The 20,456-nt window shown below is 41.2% G+C and overlaps 1 protein-coding gene across 22 annotated transcripts in view; it reads right to left on the bottom strand.

The window, feature by feature from the left end:
• The window catches only part of TNRC6B (trinucleotide repeat containing adaptor 6B), a 251,338-nt gene that overhangs the window by 54,976 nt on the left and 175,906 nt on the right, over positions 1-20,456 (bottom strand). For all 22 annotated transcript variants that reach the window (XM_086402948.1, XM_086402966.1, XM_086402950.1 and 19 more), the window contains 2 exons: positions 11,049-11,136; positions 6,237-6,258 (listed from right to left, as the gene is read on the bottom strand). In XM_086402948.1, coding sequence (XP_086259074.1) covers positions 6,237-6,258; positions 11,049-11,136 — 110 coding nt within the window. The remainder of the gene's footprint in view (positions 1-6,236; positions 6,259-11,048; positions 11,137-20,456) is intronic.

The raw sequence follows: 20,456 nt of genomic DNA, 5'->3' as shown, positions 1-20,456 counted from the left end.
CACCCAGTGGAGAAAGTTCTTCTGGACTGGCAAATCCCTCACTTCATCCTACCAAAAGACTCCACCCTTTCCAGGAAAATCTACCTGGCAGCACACTCTGGCAGCAATACAGAAACCATCAGCCTGGTAATTCCAACGACTCTGAGGCCAGAATCCCTGACCCCCAGAGTCATGCGAGGGCCAGCCGTGGTGGCAGTATTGTTCTGACTGCTAAAATGATGCTGGGTCAGCAGGTTGTTCACTGAACTGGCTCCGTTATGAGAGAGATACATCATCAGAAATCAGGGGGCCCAATCTACACCCGCTGAACACTGGGGAACATTATGAGTAACAAGAAGAAAAAAGAGTAAGAGCCTGAAATAACTTCAAGGCTTAAACCCCTGGTCTAACCTTAGCCAACCATGAAGCAGTACTGTGCCTCCCAGGAAGGAAGGGAGGTGAGAGGATGAATGGATAAATAAATAAATATATTTCTCGAGAAAATAAATAGGCCATTGCCTAATATTGTGTTGACCCAAAAGTTCATTTGGGTTTTTCCATAACATCTTACAGAAAAACCTGAACTAACTTCTGGCTAACCCAGTATTATTAATATAGTGGACTTTGCATGACTTATAAAGACCAATGTATAAATGACTGACAAATGGATGAATACAGATGAATTATTTAATGATTCATTTTCTATCTGTGTCTGGAAGATTCCATAGCACACGGCATTCCCAATCTCCTCTCCTCTTACTATGAGAATAAACAAGAAGCTGATGAAGGCTGGGGAAAATTCTTCCCAACTAGCTTTTAGGCCAGAAGGAATTATGTTTCTACAGGGCCACCCTTCTATAAAAAGACTAGAATCTCCACTTTAAAGTAACCAGGTTTGTCACTCATTTCCCTAGAATAGAATCAGACATGGTAAGAAGAGCCTATAGAGCTGAGATCTGAACATCAGTTGCCCCAACTCTGAATCACTCATAGCACAGTGGAAGAAATCTGGTAGACATCCTACACTGTATAAGATTCCCTGCAAAGCTCCCAGGGCATTTCCCCACCATCACATTAGAGGAACAATGGTCCATAAGCAATAAAGTCATATTAAAATGGGGCTACCCCTTGACTATCCTTCCAACACAGTGCTCCCTCCTAGGAGATCAATCATTCAAAACTCTAGGATACTGTCAGAAAAAGCCTGCCTGCAGTACATGTTAACAGCGAACTGTTTCAGAGCTTGAATGAGTTTTTACACTCTAAGCACTAACTGGAGAGCAATGCAGAAGTTAGGCAGGATGTCCAAGCCAACCTGCATCCTGAAGTCCAACTAGAGACATCAGAATCCCTGCAGGTATCATGTCATACTCCAGAACATCAGGGATAACTGAGGAGAGGGAAACTATGATTAAGTCTGAATTACTTTTCAGGTCGTCTCTTTTCTCTCTGAATCTTAATGGTTTGCAGCTTGTGGTACAAATATTTCTGAAGATGAGCTGCTCAAAATAAAGGCATAGTTTCTTATTTTCCAGAGAAAAGGTCTGTGGCTTAAACCTGATCTCTGCTTCAAAGGGGGAATAAAGACAGTGTGGAAAAAACTGGGTATCCTACTTTCTAATTTCCATTCATTTACTTCCGAAAACCATTTACTTCCTCTAATGATTCAATCTTCTCCCCTTCTCTGTTGCCATTATTTTATACCAATCTCATCTCATCTTATAGTCTGAACTTCTAATTGCCTCTACTTCTGAAAAACTTCAATAAGATGCTTTTTCAGATAAGAGTTTTCTTAAGAAAATTCTGAGATGGGCAGGACCAATAAACTATTTTCTTTAAATACCTTGATGGTATCAAACATTAAAAAACAAAACCAAAAAAAAAATCTTCCAGTAATCTTTTAAAAGTAATAGTTAAAATACAAACATGTTCTACAAAAGACATTATTTTAGACTGAAGAATTTCTTGGTGAATAATAATTAGTGCAATACAAAAAAATCTTAAAGACTGATGACACATAGAGTGGCCGATGCAAGCTCAACACTGTTCAGCAACCTCTAAGCACTGTCTCTGTTTCTTTACCTTCCACTCATTCCCCAAACTCAATGCACACTGGCTTTTCCCCAAATCATCTCACTGGAAGCTTCTCTCCTCATTAAATCATTAGTGATTTTGTTCCCAGTTTAATGGGAACTGGTTGAACCTCGGGGGTGGGGGTGGAGCCTGCCTTAAATATTAATAAATTAGACTAGTTGTTGTTTGTTGTTTTAGTCGCTAAGTCATGTCCAACTCCTCTGTCCATGGAATTTCCCAGGCAAAAATACTGGGCTGGGTTGCCAATTCCTTCTCTAGGAGGTCTTTCCGACCCAAAGACTGAACCCCCATCTCCTGCACTGGCAAGCAGATTCTTTACCACTGAGCCACCAGGGAAGCTCAAATTAGAGTAGACCCAAGGTTAGTACATGCAGCCATGAAATTAAAAGACTCTTGCTCCTTGGAAGAAAAGCTATGACCAACCTAGACAGCATATTCAAAACCAGAGATATTACTTTGCCAATAAAGGTCCGTCTAGTCAAAGCTATGGTTTTTCCAGTGGTCATGTATGGATGTGAGAGTTGGATCATAAAGAAAGCTGAGTGCCGAAGAATTGATGCTTTTGAACTGTGGTGTTGGAGAGGACTCTTGAGAGGCCCTTGGACTGCAAGGAGATCCAACCAATCCATTTTAAAGGAAATCAGTCCTGAATATTCATTGGAAGGACTGATGCTGAAGCGGAAACTCCAATAGTCTGGCCATCTGATGCGAAAAACTGACTCACTGGAAAAGACCCTGATGCTGAGAAAGATTGAAGGCAGGAGGAGAAGGGGACGACAGAGGATGAGATGGTTGGATGGCATAAGTGACTTGATAGACATGAATCTGAGTAAGCTCCAGGAGTTGGTGATGGACAGGGAAGCCTGGCGTGCTGTGGTTCATGGGGTTGCCAAGAGTCGGATGTGACTGAACTGAACTGAAGGTTATTACGATGAGCACCATGTAGTGGCTGTAATAGGATTTCTGGAATAGACTCAAAGATAAGCGTTTTGGCCAGTGGAATAAAATGGTCCATCATCCCAGACATGATGATGGGAAAACATTGTTTTTTCGTTGTGTCCCAGGTGGGTAAAGATTATGAATTTGCTTTGGACAACAATATCTAAAAATTTTAATTTATACTGAGCCAGAAGTTTTTCCCTGTTTGACTCACCAACAGACATTTACCAAGGGAATGCTAAGTGTCAGGCACCAAAGTCCTTCAGATCTTTGAAGTTATCAGAGCCTCCCCATGTGAGAAGCCTTTCCTTGGGGGTTAAACATTCCCTCCCCCCTTCCAGTGTCTAGTCCTCCCAGAGGGGACAAAAGTTTCAATTCCTTGATTGATCTGACCCAAACTTCTCAAGGTCCATCCAATAGAGGTTGATCTCTGTTTCTTTCCATAGAGTGGTGCCCAGTATAGGAACTGCAAATCCCTGCCAAGATACTGTATTTCTAGTAATGTAGCTTAAAGTTGTGTTTCTATAAATCAATTATTTCATATTAGTAACTTCCATTAAGCCAACGTCACCCTAAAACCTAGTACCTTCGCAACAACACTAGATGGTTAAGTCCAAACCCTTCCATTACACAGTCTACCTCTTTAATCCTAATTGTATCCTTCATCCCTGTTAAATCTGGTCTATTACATCAATCCTACAAACGTGTCCAATTCCAAGACCAACACCCAACAAACAAGATCAGTTGCTACCTAAGTACCTTTCAGCATCTGTTACCTGAGTAGCAGGCCCAGTTCCAGCCCATGCCCATCACCCCCACTTGAAAGCCCCGTTCTGTTCTCTCCAAAAATCCTCACCCTTTAAAAAAAAAATGATGGAGGATAAAAAGTATACACTGAATCTACTTTTCCTCCAAAATATGGACAAATCTTACTTCAGTTCTCTCTGTACAACCAGAGCCTTGACACCAACACAGTCTTTTCTTTTTTTCTCATAGGATCTGCTGGGGAAAGAGAGGTGGATTCAGAATTCAGGGGAGGCTGCCCAAGGCAGGCATCATCTTTGGGAAGAGGAACAGGACCCAGAAACATCAGCTGAGGGAAGAGGAGTGGGATTCGGGCAGACTCCTGGGAACAAAGATGAAGATACGGCTGTAAAATAGGATAAAAAAAGGTAAAAAGATCAGGGCCTCCGTTTTCTTATGGTCTAACATATCTCAGGGATAATTTTTATTTTTATTCTCTGGTTTTAACAATTAAATCCATTGTGAGAATCAAAACAGGCTCTCGGCTCACTTCAGAATTATTTTACTTTAATTTTTGAAGGGAATATGGAAACTGTGAAACTGTACTCCATTTTATGGTAGGTATAAGAAAAACCCTAAACAGAGGGAAACTTTGGTAGAAGTAAAAAAGAAAATTTAACTTTTAAGGCTTTGGCAGAGGAAAGAGGAATGTGATTCTAAGAACAGACCTGGTACAAATAAAAAAAGAAAGAAAAATCTAGCGGATTTTCAGTTTTCCAATAGAAACACCACTTAACATACAGAGCAGCTTGTTTCAACAGCTCAACTGGTCCTTGGCTTCACAAGTATTAAAAATTGTGGCCAGGCCCAGGAACCCAACCACTGTGTTCCAGTAACCACAGAGTCTGGATTTTTTTAGGAAAATGCCAATTTTCTCATCTGTTGTCCCCATAAGTCATTAAAAAGTCCTATAAAAACACTTAAATGCCAAAGTCCTTTCCTAGATAGTATGTTGGTTTAGAAAATATGGACACTGTTTCATGATCAATAACTCTATTTCTCTAGTAAAGTATAATTTATATTTCAAACAAGTAATTTACAGAGATACTTTCAAAATAATGCCTATTTCCGGGTTAGGAATTGACAAAGTACAAAGGGAGAACGCTATTTAACTAATTAAAATAATTACAACTAGTAAGTTTTGCTCATTTTATAAATCAGTACAAAATTCTAGACTGTTTTCTCCTTTGAAATGCCTTTCTTTCCCTTTTTTCTTTTTTTGGCAGCACCATGAGGTATGCATAATCTTAGTTCTCCGACCAGGGATCAAACCTCTGTCCCCTACAGTGGAAGCATGGAGTCCTAACCACTGGACCACCAGGGAATTCCCTGAAATGCCTTTCGATTAGAAATATACGGCAGTAATGTCTACTCATCTGAGAATCTGTTTTCCTGAACTAAGTTTCGTAAGAAACTAGTACTGCCTTTATTAGTCTTCCGTCACTGTGTGACATGCTTAGTCCAACAAAACAGAACAATGAAGAAACCAGTCCTCAGTGAAGCTCTCATCAAGCCGTGGCTTCTCTATGACCCTATCTTCCCCCAGGTTATCACAATTCCCTTCATCTAGGACAGTGGTTCTCAATCTGGGACATACTGTGGTCATCTACAGAACTTCCCTAAGTACACCTGTTATGGCTGTGGCTTGGGACCATGAAGGTGTGGGAAGAGAACAGGCTTGGGTATTTTGACAGCTCTATGCAGATAATTCGAGTGCATATGCTAGGAGAGAACATCATATTCAAATGGGCGAGGATAGAGGCTACAACACTGGTCTCAAGGAATGATGTCTCTCGTCCTTAACGGGATTCACCAAAAGCAGGACCATCACCAGACAAGACCGCATAGTCAAAAGTAACAGAGGAGAAAGAAGTGAAAACACACAGACCATTAGAGGTTAAGAATGACCTCAGGGATATCTGCTTCTGTTTACCACATATCAGTATTTTCTAAGAGGTAAAGTACATTATCTTTTCAAAAAGCATATTCCAGGCTCTAGCTCAGAAGACAGTGGGACCATCCTAAATATAACACTCGTTTTCATACTCAATGCCTGTCACGGATCAAGATGGCTAACAACTCTCTGCAGCTGCGATCTGTAAAGTAGGGGCAAGTGTGCTGCTTTTGTTATTGTTCTAAGAAAAATTCTGAAAAGGTTCTGTTCAAAATCATGACCTCCTTACTTTTAAAATGGGGAATTACTCTATCTACTCTCCTGCCTCCTGAAGAAACATAAAGCCAACTAGAAACACTAGTATAAGTACTTTTAGTTTGTCATTACTGCTCTTCAGTAACTACAAACAACCAACCGTACTCTACACCCACCCTCACACATCAAGTGGATTGGAGGCTGAGTCAGCAAGTATGAATCTAAACACAAAAGAGCACAAATCTAAAAAGAAAGAAAAAGAAAATCTTACCTTTGGTTTTTTGTTCCGTGACCTACAAAATAAACAGATACAGGTAAATGAGACTTGCTTTCTAAACCAGCATATAAGATTACTGTAATTCTGATATCTCAAATAATTCAAGCTGTCAGATACATAGGCAGAGCTAAAATTCAGAAAAAGTCAGCTCAGACATCCCTCTAAAGACAATGGCCATATGTGTGGCTGTAACTTACATGACCGTCATTATGAAAGAGTCCAAAAATTAAGACAAAAAGCATTCACTCTTGATAAATAATGCGGTCCCTGCACTGGGGATAATGTTTCCCATTCTGACATCCAGAAAAGGAAATGGATGTAAGGCCCAGGAACAAAATTAACCACAGATACAAAAAGATTTCCCTGTGAGTATGGACCCAGACACCTGACTTCAAATCTAGAAAGCAAAGTTTAAGGGCCCACGCTCAGAGGCATCAGAGATCACAGTAGGAAAGTTGGATTCAAAACCAAGCTCTGCCACCTCCTGTCTGTGTGATCTCAGTTTTCTGTTTATCTGTTGAATGAAGATAATAACAGTTATCTCTCTGCAAAGGACTGCTGTAAAGATTAAGCCAGATAACCTATAGCAATGCTCAATAACTGTTTGCTATTATAATTATCAAAGTTTATAGAAAATTTAATGTGAAATAAGATTGAAATCATAATGTGGCTTCCCAGGTAGAGCAGTGATAACGAACCCGCCTGCCAATGCAGGAGACATAAAAGATGTGGGTTTGATCCCTAGAATGGGAAGAGCCCCTGGAGAAGGAAGTGGTAACCCACTCCAGTTTTCCTGACTGGGAAATCCCAGGGTCAGAGGAGCCTGGCGGGCTACAGTCCATGGGGTTGCAAAGGGTCGGACATGACTGAGTGACTGAGCATACAGACACACATAAATTTGAACAAATACAGACTACTTTGTTGAAAGTATTTCTTTATATAGTAACTAATACATTTCTGGAAGTGATTAGCCTAAAAGGTTGGCCATCCTAAATATAATAATGGGTTTTGAGAGAGTTTGGAAATGATGACTAGGAGCCACATGGAAAACTCTTCTGCTATTAAGAGGGGAAAATAAAGGAGGGCATCTAATTATCCATGCCCTGTAATATTTAAACAAAACCACAAAAGGTCATGAATAAGAAAACATTCCAAAGGAAATGTACCAGAATTCCAACAGGGGTTAAATCACATTATTGAGATCATGGGTTATTTTGACCCCTTGTTCCCAATTGCTAATCTTCAAAAAAAATTTTTTGTATTGGTCCTCCAACTTCTGTAACCAAAATATTCCTATAGAAAAGAAGAGCTCTGATTATTTGTGGCTGGTAATCATACTAAGTTACCGCTCTGGACGTTCATGAAAACATGCTCATCTTCGGAAGGTCTGTCCTGTGGCTAACCAGCCCGCTTCAAAATGGATTCCAGCACACCACTGAATTAAACAATCCATTTGGACGACCTCCTGGAGTATTTCTTACATTCTTCCATTAAAAGACAAGCTAATTCAGCTGTACTGAATTTGTGCTAAGCAGCCTCTTAAAATGAATGTTTCCCAGTACTGTTACACAGCTCAGTTCTACTGTATAATTTTTCTGTAACCCCACCTATCCAAGAATGAACTGATTTGCAACCACATATCAATTCCTTACGGCAATTTATACCACAGTAAATAAATACTTCTTAGAATGCCATCTGGAAGATCAGTTATTACAGGAAGTCAATGTCTTCCCTAGCTGTAAGCAACAAATCCAACTAATGTCAAATGTGTCTTAAAATGTGGGTTCTTTAAAAAGTGTTGTCCCCCAAGACGGTGAAAAGCTGGATGATCAAAGCATGGGTTCTGCTAACACTAAACAATGATCCTTGAGCAGCATCAGCCTAATGAATGAGAGGCGAATCCTTCTCAGACACCTCCCTCATAACTGGAAATCTAACACCGTTTACTCAGGGATGGTTTTAGAAAGAGCAAACCGCCATAACCACTGAGAACAATGGGAAAGCAGCTCATTTTAATTTCTATGTATAAATTTAATTTCTATGTATAAATAATTTAATTTAGCTAAATAAAAGTCAGTTCTTCATGAACATTGTGTTGCTAGCATTCATTCTTGACCATTTACTTACTAAACAAACATTTTTTTGAGTAATGCTTTTGTCCTGGGCACTGTCCTAGTTACTGGAAATATAAATATGAATAAAACCTCGAGAAACTTACAGCCAGGCTAATGGGGAAGACAGACACGAAGAGATGATTATAAAGCAATGAGGTAGGCCGCGAGCAAGATGTGGAAGCACTAAGAAGAGGCACCACACTCTCTGACTGAACGAGTGTGTGACCCCATTACAGGGCCACTGGCACATTCTCTACAATTCTTTGCATCATAGCACATTTTAAGCCTCTTAGTTGAGATGCTGTCTCTACAGTGAGGTTAAAAACCACTAAGACAGTCACATGCTGAGCTTTGTGCTTGCTCCTTAAAAGTGCTAAATCAGAATCTAATTCTGAAATTATACAATGGTTCAGGATGGTAAAACAATATCAAAGACCATGTGTCAAGCTTAGACCCTGTCCCAGTCAATTTAGAACATTTTTGAACAAACGTGACCAAATTTTTATTGTTCTTAATTAACCATGTGAAAATTCATTTACAGTGATACTTCTCTTGGCCATAACTTTTAAACCAGTTCTTAATGCAGACCAAGCACACAGGGTAGACAGTCCAGCTGTACATACGAAATTCTCTGCACAAATAATCCCCATTCACTCTTGAAGAAACCCACACCATCTTTTATTTTAAATCATTTTTCTATTAGGGGGATCCACAACAAAAGTTTACAGATGCACATTATTAGTAATCACTTCTAGCATTGATATTTCAGGTTAAAAGACACTGTTACCTATGTGAAAAACAAAGATGAACTGTCCACAAGGCCCAAAACACTCACTCTATTTGGCATTTTCTTGTTATCAGCCTTTGTTCAAGTTCCCCAGTGGAGAGCTTATAACCATGCAGTCCCACAGACTGCAAAATCCATTTCTTGTACCAATTTAGTGGATGAAATGGGAATGCCCTAAGGAAAGAAAGCCTCACTGAGCTTCACTCTCCCATCACTCCCATAGGACAGTCAGTATGTGTGGCTACAGGGGCAGCGCCTCTGACAACCCAGAGATGGTGGCCCCACAGGTAACAACTTCAGTGACATGGAAGGTGGCTGTGTCCACCAAGTATAAAACAAGCCTCTGGGTTGTCATCTGACATTTTAATTCAGAATCTGTCCCGTCATTTTAGACAGTTTCAACAAGCTCAGATTAGAAGCAGGTATCCTAACAGCATGAAGATGCGATGGTGAGCCCGCCACTATTAATAAAGCCAGAAACACAATTAAAAGCAGACAAAACCTTAAAGAGTAAAGCAGTCTATTACGGCACCAAACAATAATGAATATTCCTTTTAATTAAGCCTTGAAGATAAATTATATTTCACATGTTTAATGCAGCAGGGTCACATGCAATCTAAGCCAGAAAATATTTCCAGTATTGTGTCTTATGCTGGCACTCCTACGTGATTTCAATAATTCAGAGAACAGAATTAAGGGAAATGCTATCTAACGATGCAGGGCAAACTTGCAGTGTCCCTTGAGTTTGAATGCCTTGAGTCTGTTCTAAATCTAGAGTTCCCTCTGAACCCTGTTAACAGTTGCCCCCCTCCCTAAACCTAGCTTCAATAACCTGGCTCCATAGCAGGGACCCTCAAACCTGCCTCACGGTGAGGGTCTGCTTCCCAAGTGTGTCAGACAGTGGTAACAAGAACTGGAGGCAGAGCGACTCTGCCAGGCATTTTGCAAAGGCGGCAAAGCACCGCTGCCGAACCAGAGCCCATCAGGTGAAGCTCTTGAAGCTAAAAGAGCAGTGAGGGCGGGCAGTCAGCTCAGACTGTGGCCAGGGCAGAGGGGACAGGGCAGGGAGGTCTAGCCACTCTCTGTTCCCCACAGCCCTGACAGCTGACATCGGTCGGTCCTATGTCTTTTTTCCTTTTAGCATCTCTTTTTCCCTAAGCAAATGCCTCAAAGCCATGAAATACTATCTCCTTCAGAGCACTAAGCAGGCCCACCAGACCGTCTTTTAATTAAAAATCATATGTATTTATTTATTTCTTTGGCTGTGCCAGGTCTTAGCTGCAATACGTGGGATTTTTAGTTGTGGCATGCAAACTCCTGTTTGTGGCATGTGGGACCGAGTTCCCTGACCAGGGATCGAACCCAGGCCTTTGCATTCGAAGCACAGAGTCTTAGCCACTGAACCACCAGGGAAGTTGCGCTCCCCCTCCCCCACCAGATCCTCTTTGAGGGAGGATTCTTTATGGATTTTGAGGGAGATTTTTTTTAATGGAATTATCAAAAAAGCAGACTCATATAAAATGACAATGTAGGTGGACCAGAAGGACAATATCAAGGCAAACTCTAGCAAGCTTTGAAAAATCATTCCATAAACTTGCTTAAGAAAATGGAGATTAATTACGATACAGACAAGGAAACACAACAAGCATTTAACTGTTGGTAACTCTCCTGCTTTTCTTGATATTACTCACTGTTGTTTTCAATAAAATCGGCTGCAGCATTAATTTAACATCTACTTCACGATAACCAGTGCAGGTCTTTAACTTTCTCCCACTTTCAAATCTTAAAGCTCTCAAGGAAACTAATCCCTCAAGTAGCATTATTAAGATGTCAGGCATCCAAGACAAGGCAACTCATTCTAGATTTGCGGCGGATGTAAAGACAGACATAACTGATTAAACCCACCTTCTGAGTGGCTTCTTTTTTCTTTTTATCCTCTTTCTTCCTTTTCTTGTCTTCCATTAACTGTTCTTCCCTTTCGTGCTCCTTCTCTCTGTTAAAGTAATGCCATGCCACAAGGTTAAACACCTATACCCACAGTCTGTTTGTGTAGCAAATTAAATGCTTACAGATGGTGTGCAAGGCGACAAACATTTCATCTCTGACCGAGCAGAGCACAGTACTCCGTTTAAGCTAGCAGGATACATAAAACCTAGCGTATTTACTTATCCTCCTTATTTTGGTCTGTAACCCCTTTTGCAACATGATATTAAGTTTGGTTTTAAAGAAGTCCAGTAAAGTGAGTTTTTATAATATCTTTCTAAACACACACACATGGTTATTGTATTTCCACTCAGCAAAGAACCTAATTTGAATATATGACAACATTGTGTTGGCTTCTGACAATACTCCTCACAAATAATGCAGAATATATGACTTCAGTTACAGTATACAGGTATTTATCATAATTTAGGTATTTTCCCATGACATCTTCAGAGCAGTGAATATAAAACCCTATGTTCTAAATTCTGTATTTTTCTTCTACATTATTAACACTGTATGTTTTACATGTTTTCTACTTGTGTTTTTAAGGCTGTATTGAAGGTCCTGTAAATCCATGTATTCCCTATTGGGTGATTTCACAGTTAGGATCACTAGGTTTTGCTCTCCTCAATTAAAAATAAAAATAAGCATTCTAGTTGGAGAAATATGTACAAGAAACTAAGATCATGTAATTTATCCCTCACATTTGAAAAATAACTGCAAAATGCCATACTTACCGTATTACCTAAAATATTCTTACATACAATCTAATATTCTAATATATGTAGAAAGTTGACGACTTCTACTTCTATGTATCAACTGGGAAAAACACATAAACAACCACTGGTGCTTACTTCAAAACTCACAGCTGGAAACCCCAGATGCCAAGCTTATTGAATTTCAGAGCTGGAAAAGAGAGTTAGAAATCAAGCTCCCAGTTCCCAACAACTGACGAGATGCCATCTGCAATACTTGTGGTTTTAGGGGGTCCGACAGCAAATCCATGGTTTCATAGATTATCACTTAGATAAAGGCTAAGTTGAAAGTCAAACAAAGAAAAGCGTTAAATGTCTGCAGACATGGCAAAAACCCCAATGATGGTTCCTGAAGGACTCAAGTTTGGGGACTGAAACTCCCTCAACCTACCCAGAAGGAACCAAGGGCCAGCACTGAGGCACACTCCCATGAACAGGCAGTGACACTTCATTTACAGAAAGTAAGAACTGAACACGCAAACGAAGTGTTTTACCTATACATCACGTTTTCAGTGGCTCTTTCTACATTCACAGATGCTGCCCTGTCTCCTATACTTCTGGGCATAAATACACAAAAGCCTAAAGTGCACAATTCACATTCCAACACAACGCCATGTTGTTGCTGTCCACCTTGTTTAGTTGCTAAGTCGTGTCCAGCTGTTTTGCAGCCCGATGGACTGTAGCCCGCCAGACTCCTCTTGTCCATGGGGTTTCCCAGGCAAGAATACTGGAGTGGGTTGCCATTTCCTGCTCCTGGGGATCTTCCCAACCCAAGGATCGAACCTGCAACTCCTGAATTGCAGGCGGATTCTTTACCACTGAGTCAACCGGGAAGCCGAACATCCATGACAACTTAAAAACTACAACCAAAGAAGAGATTTTATTATAATTTCCTTAGGCTTAAGGCTGCTTTCTTTGGAGCTGGATTATGTGTACATCAGCCTAAGTGTGAAGTTCCTGGTGAAAATCTACTTGCAGTCGTGTACTACTTTAAGAAAATGGATTTATGAAAATTGGCAAGATAGATGCTGACCATCTAAGGGAGGCTGGCTGCAGATCCTGTTATATTTGGCTCTTAGAACCTCTTGCTTCCTCTGGCTGCAAATGGAAGGAGAAGATGGGGTTCCTCGTGACCCAGTTACTGTAACTTGATTTCCATATTTTAAAGTACAACTGACTACAGAAAAAGAGCAACCATAGCCTGAATGAGTATCTGTTTGAATATTCAGTGCTCTAAAAAGCATAATGTTGTTAAAGTTTATTTTAAAAAGGCAAGGTAAAACAAAGAAAAGCAGTTAGTCATTAATGAGACACATTCTCAAAAAAACAACTAACCTTTTCAAATATTTTTTCCTATAAACAGGTAATTCAGGGGAAGGGATTGAAACTTATGTTCACTACAAGCAGATTTATTTCCAAAACAAATATTTTTTGAAGCTTTCCAGGAGACAGACTGTGCTTTCACCCTGATCTTTTACTGTGTGTTGGTAGAATCGAGTCTTCTCTTTAAATCTCACTTTCTTAGGAAGAATTCATTTTCCCAAACCAAACCTGACTTCACCTCATCATTCACTTAATAATCAATTAGAAAGTGTGGGGCTCACCTTCTTCTGTTTCAGTTGTGCCGTATGCTGGCTGCACCTTAGAACCATTTGCAGAACTCTGAAATATCTCTGTGCTGTGCCAGAGCCCAGCAGGGGTGAAGAGAGCATCCACCCATCTATGGTGGTAGTGATGGGAGATCAGTTACGTGGGGGACTGACCAATAATAACATTAAGGATGACAACAGTCACGTTTCTCAGTATTGAAAAAAGGAGTTACCAAAATGGAAAAAGAAAACTCAAATGAACCCCATGGAGTTGGATCAGTATTAGTTATTGGCACGAACTCATGATTTTTAATACACAGGGCCAGACATAACAAAAAAAAGTAGATGCAATTTTATATTCCTTCATGTATGCAAATACACATACTTATTCCCTAGCTCTATCACTGAGAGGACTTGGGAACAAGCAACATCCAAATATAGTAGCTATGAACATACTTCGAACCCAGATTATGGCTTCTAAATACCATCCTTCACTAAGAGAATCACAGTTGTTTTTTTTTTTTTTTTTTTTGAGAAAGAACTAATTTTGGAGCTTGATGATGAAAAGCACAAAATGAGCTGAAATGCTTGTTTTCCAACAAGCAAGAAAATCTTTGACAAATGAAGGGACATGTCAAATGGTCACAGAAGCCTGAAGAGGGTCTTACAAGCTAAATCTGGGACAATATGACACTCAAAATAAGTAATGATAGCAACAGATTATAAGCCATTCTATAAGATAGGAAAACGTGAGTCCATACAGAAAGAAATCAGTGAATACCTTGAAACACCAAGGAATGTAATATTCACATAATTTTAAAGCACCACATCACGAAACACTTATTAACTACAAAGGAGAAAACAATAATTATACAGAGGAGAAGCCAGGTGGCTAGCACCTTAGTTAAGTAATCCACATGAAGATCATCAATGATGGGACACACTGAAATTCTGAGTAACCTGACAGGAGACTCTGAGAACACAGCAATAATCCTACGATATGCATAGCCTGAATATCATCATAAAGAAACATCAAAACAGTCCCAAATTGGGAGACATTTTAGAATATCATGGGTTTAAAATCTTCAAAAATTTCTAGGTCACGAACACCAAGGGAAGATGGGGGAACTGTTCCAAATGGAAGGGGACTAAAGGGATACAACCACCAAAAGCAAAGTGTGATCCTTCTGTTACAAAGGTCACACTGAGGTAGGGGCCAGAGTAAATGGTAGTAAACCACTCCCAGAGGCAACATTCCAGATCACATAGGAATCTATGGGTTTTTTCCCAAAGCCCCCACCCCAAGTGGTTCTAACATGTAATTGGAATTGAAAATGACTACTCTAAATTCTCGTGTTAAGCTTACCATTAGCCAGATGCAAGTGTAAACACCGTAATCTAGAATAAATCAAGAATGGTAAAAAGCCAAAACTACTCTTAAAATGTCTAAGGTGAAGAAAATACGAGTGTTTTCTTTCTCCTTTTCTTTTTTTTTTTAAATAAACAACTACTGGTTTCAAGAAGTATGTGCAAGGGACTTGTTTTTGAGAAAGGCCGTATTTGAATAAAAGGGGAGACTCTCAATACTCATCAGAGCTGAAGCAGAGCAAGACTTCTGTCTGCAAGTTCAGGACATTAAAGAGTGACAATGCTGGCATTCCTAGAAACTGGCTGTTTCACACATCCAAAACCTCCAAGACCACGTGGGGAGGTCCAGAGCTGGATATCTAGATGCCAATTCCTAGAGCTGACATCGAAGGCCAGTCACAGTGCAGGTCCTATTTCTACACTACCCTCACCTACTGTGCATACCTGATGCAAAAACCGTCCTCCTTTTTGATGCTCAGTCACACCTTACCGTGTTGTCAAGTCCTGGCTCAGTAGCTGTCTGCTTCAGTGAAGCCTTCCCTGACAACTTCAACCCATAAGAAACTCACCCTCCTCTGTACATCTCACCATCTCTGCCCTGCCTCTTGTCTGGCCCTGAGAAGGACAGGCAGGGAAGAGGGTTCCACCTTACACATGGTTAGAAAAGGCCTTTCTGATAAGGGGGCCGAAGCATGGAGACCCACTGAGGTGAGGGAGATGTGGCTGTCTGCGCCAGCGGATTCCAGGCAGAGGGACAGCAGCAGAAAGGAATGACACTGGTGTGTTTGGCAAGGAGGCTGGAGTCGAGCGAATAAGGGAGAAGGCGGTGGATGAGATCAGAGGGGTAGCCGGGCCCTGCTGAACGTCACCGCACTTCTCAAATTCAAGGGGACACATCTGGGAACTGAATAAGGGATCAAACTGGGACTGGTGTACACACACAAACCGACACTTCCTCCACCTCTAATTCTGTCATGAAAAGCCCATTTTCCCCCTCCCGCTTTCAGAGCTGCTGCTCCTGTCTTCACAGGAGCTGGCCCGCCCCGCTCAGGGCAGAACGGGAAGCTGAGTAGGCCTGCGTTTGCTACAGTGAAGTCCACTGCTGCCCTTCCTCTTCTTACCACCCAGCACAAATCCTAGGACACACGAGGTCCTCCACTGGATGTTACCAACTGCATGATGATAGAGCGAGAGACGCTTTTCTATCTTTTCAATGGGACATGGTTCGAAAGAAAAAGCCTCAATTAAATTTAACTAGTTAAATCACTCAGCAGACAGACACTGAGTTACTAGTAATGTGCCAGGCACTGATCTAGGCATTAGGGATGTAACAGTGGCCTTGGGGGCTGATGGTCTAGACAGAGACAGACAGACAAATGTACACACACAACATCACCAAGAAAATAAAGCTGAGAAAGGAGCTAGAGCGCGACCAAGAGGGAAGGGGCAAGGAAGATGACAGGGTACTTTACACAAGATGTGCATTCATGGAAGGCCTCTCTGAGGCCGTGAGAGATTGGAATGAAGGAAATTACCTGGGAGAAGAGTGACCGACCAGGCAGAGAGAACAGTAAGTTCAAAGATCCTGGGATGGGAGGGTGCTCGGTATGAATTTGGGCTTTTATTTTTTGGGGGGAGGCATATTCTTCCTCCCTCCTCCCACTGCCCCCTCCCCCACAGCAAAAACACACACACAGGCGTCAGAGTTTTCTGTGCTTATTTTCTAACAGTCCTCACTCACACCAAAAAAACTAGGCGTTCTATTTCTTAAGAGCTTCCCCCATTCTGTTCCTTTCCTCTTTCCTTCTTCCTATTTCAGTGCCTACTTGCCAAGCTCTGTGCTGGAGGCCAACAACTCCACACGCAGTGCTGCTTGCCTTCCTGGCGCTCTCCGTTCAGATTTTATTGCGGCTGCGCCTGGTCTTACTTGTGGCATGTGGGATCCAGTTCCCTGACCAGGGATGGAACCCAGGCCTCCCACATTGGGAGTGTGAAGTCTTGGCCACTGGCCCACCAAGAAGTGCCCCTCAGCTTAAATTTCTGAACAGCTGTATCTCGCCTCACAACTCTGCCCTCCGTCTTTACCAGTATTTTGCTGTTCTTTACCAGTATTTTGCTGTTGTTGCTGTTGTTCAGTCGCTAAGACATATCTGACTCTTTACGACCTCACAGACTGCAGTACGCCAGGTTTCTCTGTTGTTTGCTATCTCCCCGAGTTTGTTCAAACTCATGTCCATTGAGTCGGTGATTTCCAGGACACTGGGGTGCCTTTGGTGTTTTGAAAGTACCAGAACCTTGGACAGGTGAATTCACGGCTTGTGATAAGCCAGGTTAAGATATCAACCTCTTTCCAAAAACTGGAATCACAGCCAATGGTTCCTGAATTAATGTGCTCAAGCCCACTGAGCCTCAAGTATCAAGCAGAGGCAGGGCTGACAACTTCATACTTTGAAAGCAGCAGTCACCAATATACTGACCCAAGAGAAAAGAGTATCTGCCAGGTATGAATAACCGGCTACAACACCGTCAACATCTGACGACTTTCTGGTCGGTACGTATCGCAGCACCTCTGGTTCCAGATCATAACCATATATAATATAATCAAGGCCGCCGCTGCCTCCAAGTCGCTTCAGTCGTGTCCAACTCTGTGCGACCCCATAGATGGCAGCCCACCAGGCTCCCCCGTCACTGGGATTCTCCAGGCAAGAATACTGGAGTGGGTTGCCATTTCCTTCTCCAATGCGTGAAAGTGAAAAGTGAGAGTGAAGTCGCTCTGTCTTGTCCGACTCTTAGCGACCCCACGGACTGCAGCCTACCAGGCTCCTCCGTCCATGGGATTTTCCAGGCAAGAGTACTGGAGTGGGGTGCCATTCCCTTCTCCAATAATTAAGGCAGGCAGATCCAAATGCATACAACAGATCCACCCAACAGATGAAATGTGCCAGAAGCAAACCAACACTGTAAAAGAACAAGCTATCAACGACGTCGATGAATCACCAGGGATTATGGTAAGTGACAAAAGCCAATCCCAAAGGTTACATACTGTATGAATCTATTTATAGAACACTCTGAAATGACAAGCAGTTGTCAGGGGTTGCTAGGGGCTGAGGCAGGGTGATTATAAAAAAAGGGTGACACCAGTGGTCCTAAAGGTGATGAGACTTCTGCCTGTTGATGACAGTGGTGGTAGATAAGGGAAGCTACATGTAATACAACTATAAAACTAAACACATACACACACACAAATAAGCACAAGTAAAAGTGGGGAAATTAAACAAGATCAGTGAGTTGTATCAATCAGTCTCTTGGCTGTGATACTATACTATAGTTCCACCAGAAGAAACCACTGGCACAAACTGGGTAAAAGGTGCCTGGAATCTCAATATGTTATTTCTTACAACCACATGTGAATCTACAATTATCTCAATAACAATTTTAATGGGGGAAAAAAAAAAGAGCCTCAAATACTGATTCATCTTTTAGTTATCTTCTTAAAGCGTTTAAGGACTTCTATTTCAAACAAATATTTTAACAGCTCTTTATGAAAGTCACAGAACAGTCAAAAAGAACTTTAGAAATCACTGTGGTCCTGACGTTCAAAAAATGTATTCCCCCAAATAGGCTAAAATCTACACTTCTCCCCAATATGTCCAAATTAACTGTTACAGTTTTATCAGTCGAGGTTCCTTTGTCTTCCATACATTAGGTATGTGGTAAATATGACACCACAGGGTGTTTAAAATGTTCCTCTACCACGTGATCCACAGCATCATCCTTTTACTGAGGATGTTAGTACTGTACCAGTAATAAAAGCTATTATTTCACTTTGCGGTGGAGGAGTACGTCAACTAAGCCAACATCAACTCCAAGCCCCTTCTGGCCTATTTCCCAGAACTCTTTTTAACTAGAGATTGAAATGTGACTTATGTTCTGCCAATAAGTTGCACGTGTGCGTGACTTTACTAGGGAACTGACAGGGTGCAGGGCACCCCTCTTCTCAGGGAGCAGACATGATGTGGTCCTGGAGCCGAAACCTCTAACAGCGGTTTCCTGAATGTACAGGAAGAGGAAAAAGTTCCCGTGGGGCCCCCAGTGGTGTGATTCCCAAGGATCTATGAGACAGCATCACACTTAATAAACCGTTGGCAGCAGTCAAAGTTCCACTGTCTGACACTAAGAACTGTGTCCAACACAGATTTACATAAGCTTACTAAAGCACAGCTAATATACGTGACTTGTACAGACAGTTACTTCCTTAAAAGACAAATGGTAATCCTGGCAATTTATAAAATGTAAGAAAATAACTAGACACAAAACCATTAACAGTCATAACCAATTAAGGATTAATGATACCACACACATATTTGGAGTGAGGACAATTAACAAAAGGAGTGCAATGACAAGAGTTAAGCAAAGTGCTCGAAGTATCCATTTAGAGTGTTTTTAATTAAAAATGCACACAGAAAGAGAGCATGCTGGAATAAATCCATTTCGGCAGAGGAAATTACATAGTAGGGTACTCCAAAGATCTGTGTTGGATTTGTTCTTAACGTTTTTTCATTTGCTGGATCTGACTGAGGGAATTTAATGGGATGCTAATGTAATTTGCACATGATATTAAATTAGTAGTCAAGGCCAAACAACACTGAAGCATCAAAATCATTTTAACATTGAGTGGCTCATGGGAAGAAAATAGTAACATTAAACTAAGCAAAATAAAGGTAAATACATTTTTTATTAATTTAGAGGGATGCAGAAATTTCTCCTGCCCTGAGTTGCATCATGTAATACGTGACAGGCAATTCTTTTGTACGGCGGCTTGAGAGTTTCTCTGGCTGCAAGGAGATCAAACCAGTCAATCCTGAAGGAAATCAACCTTGAATATTCATAGGAAGGACTGATACTGAAGCTCCAATACTTTGGCCACCTGATGCGAAGAGCTGACTCTTTGGAAAAGACCCTCGTGCTGGGGAAGACTGAAGGCAAAAGGAGAAGTGGGAGACAGAGGATGGAACGTGAGCAAACTTCTGGAGATAGTGAAGGACGCGGGGGCCTGTCATGCTGCAGTCCGTGGGGTCGCAAAGAGTTGGACAAGATTTTGCGACGGTACAATAACAACAAAATTAACACTGCTCCTTCTACATATGAGTTACCTTCCTACGTGTGGTTGTGTAAAGCGATGCTTCTCAATCTTTAATGGGAATCTTGTTAAAATGCAGACTCTTATTTAGTAGGTTTGATGGGGACCTACAATTCTCCTTTTCTAACAAGCTGCTGGTCCCTGGACCTTACTTTGAATAGTACAGAAACAATGCACTTGGCTGTTCTTTCTAGGAAAATATGAAATTGTACTGATTTCTTCAAGGATAAATATTAACCTCATTAACATCAAGCTTATGCCCCGTTATTCCTATCTGTGTTTCAGTGCCAAATGACAGTGTAATCTTTATAAAGATATATTAAAAGTCAATTAGACAACTTGTGTAATATCAAATACGCATGAAATTTAATTGAAACGACATGAGGAATAGCTAGGACCACATCTGTGCAGGCAAACAAACCATGATGACAGCAAATGTAGGTATCAATAGTCAAAGGGGGCCATCAGCTGTAGGGGA

This window comes from Bos grunniens, chromosome 5 (assembly GCF_055505025.1).
Source record: "Bos grunniens cultivar Pamir isolate PY7600 chromosome 5, Bosgru_T2T1.0, whole genome shotgun sequence".
Classification (NCBI taxonomy): Eukaryota; Metazoa; Chordata; class Mammalia; order Artiodactyla; family Bovidae; genus Bos; species Bos grunniens.
Note: the sequence above shows the minus strand (reverse complement) of the source record. Positions and strands in the feature narration are given on the sequence as shown.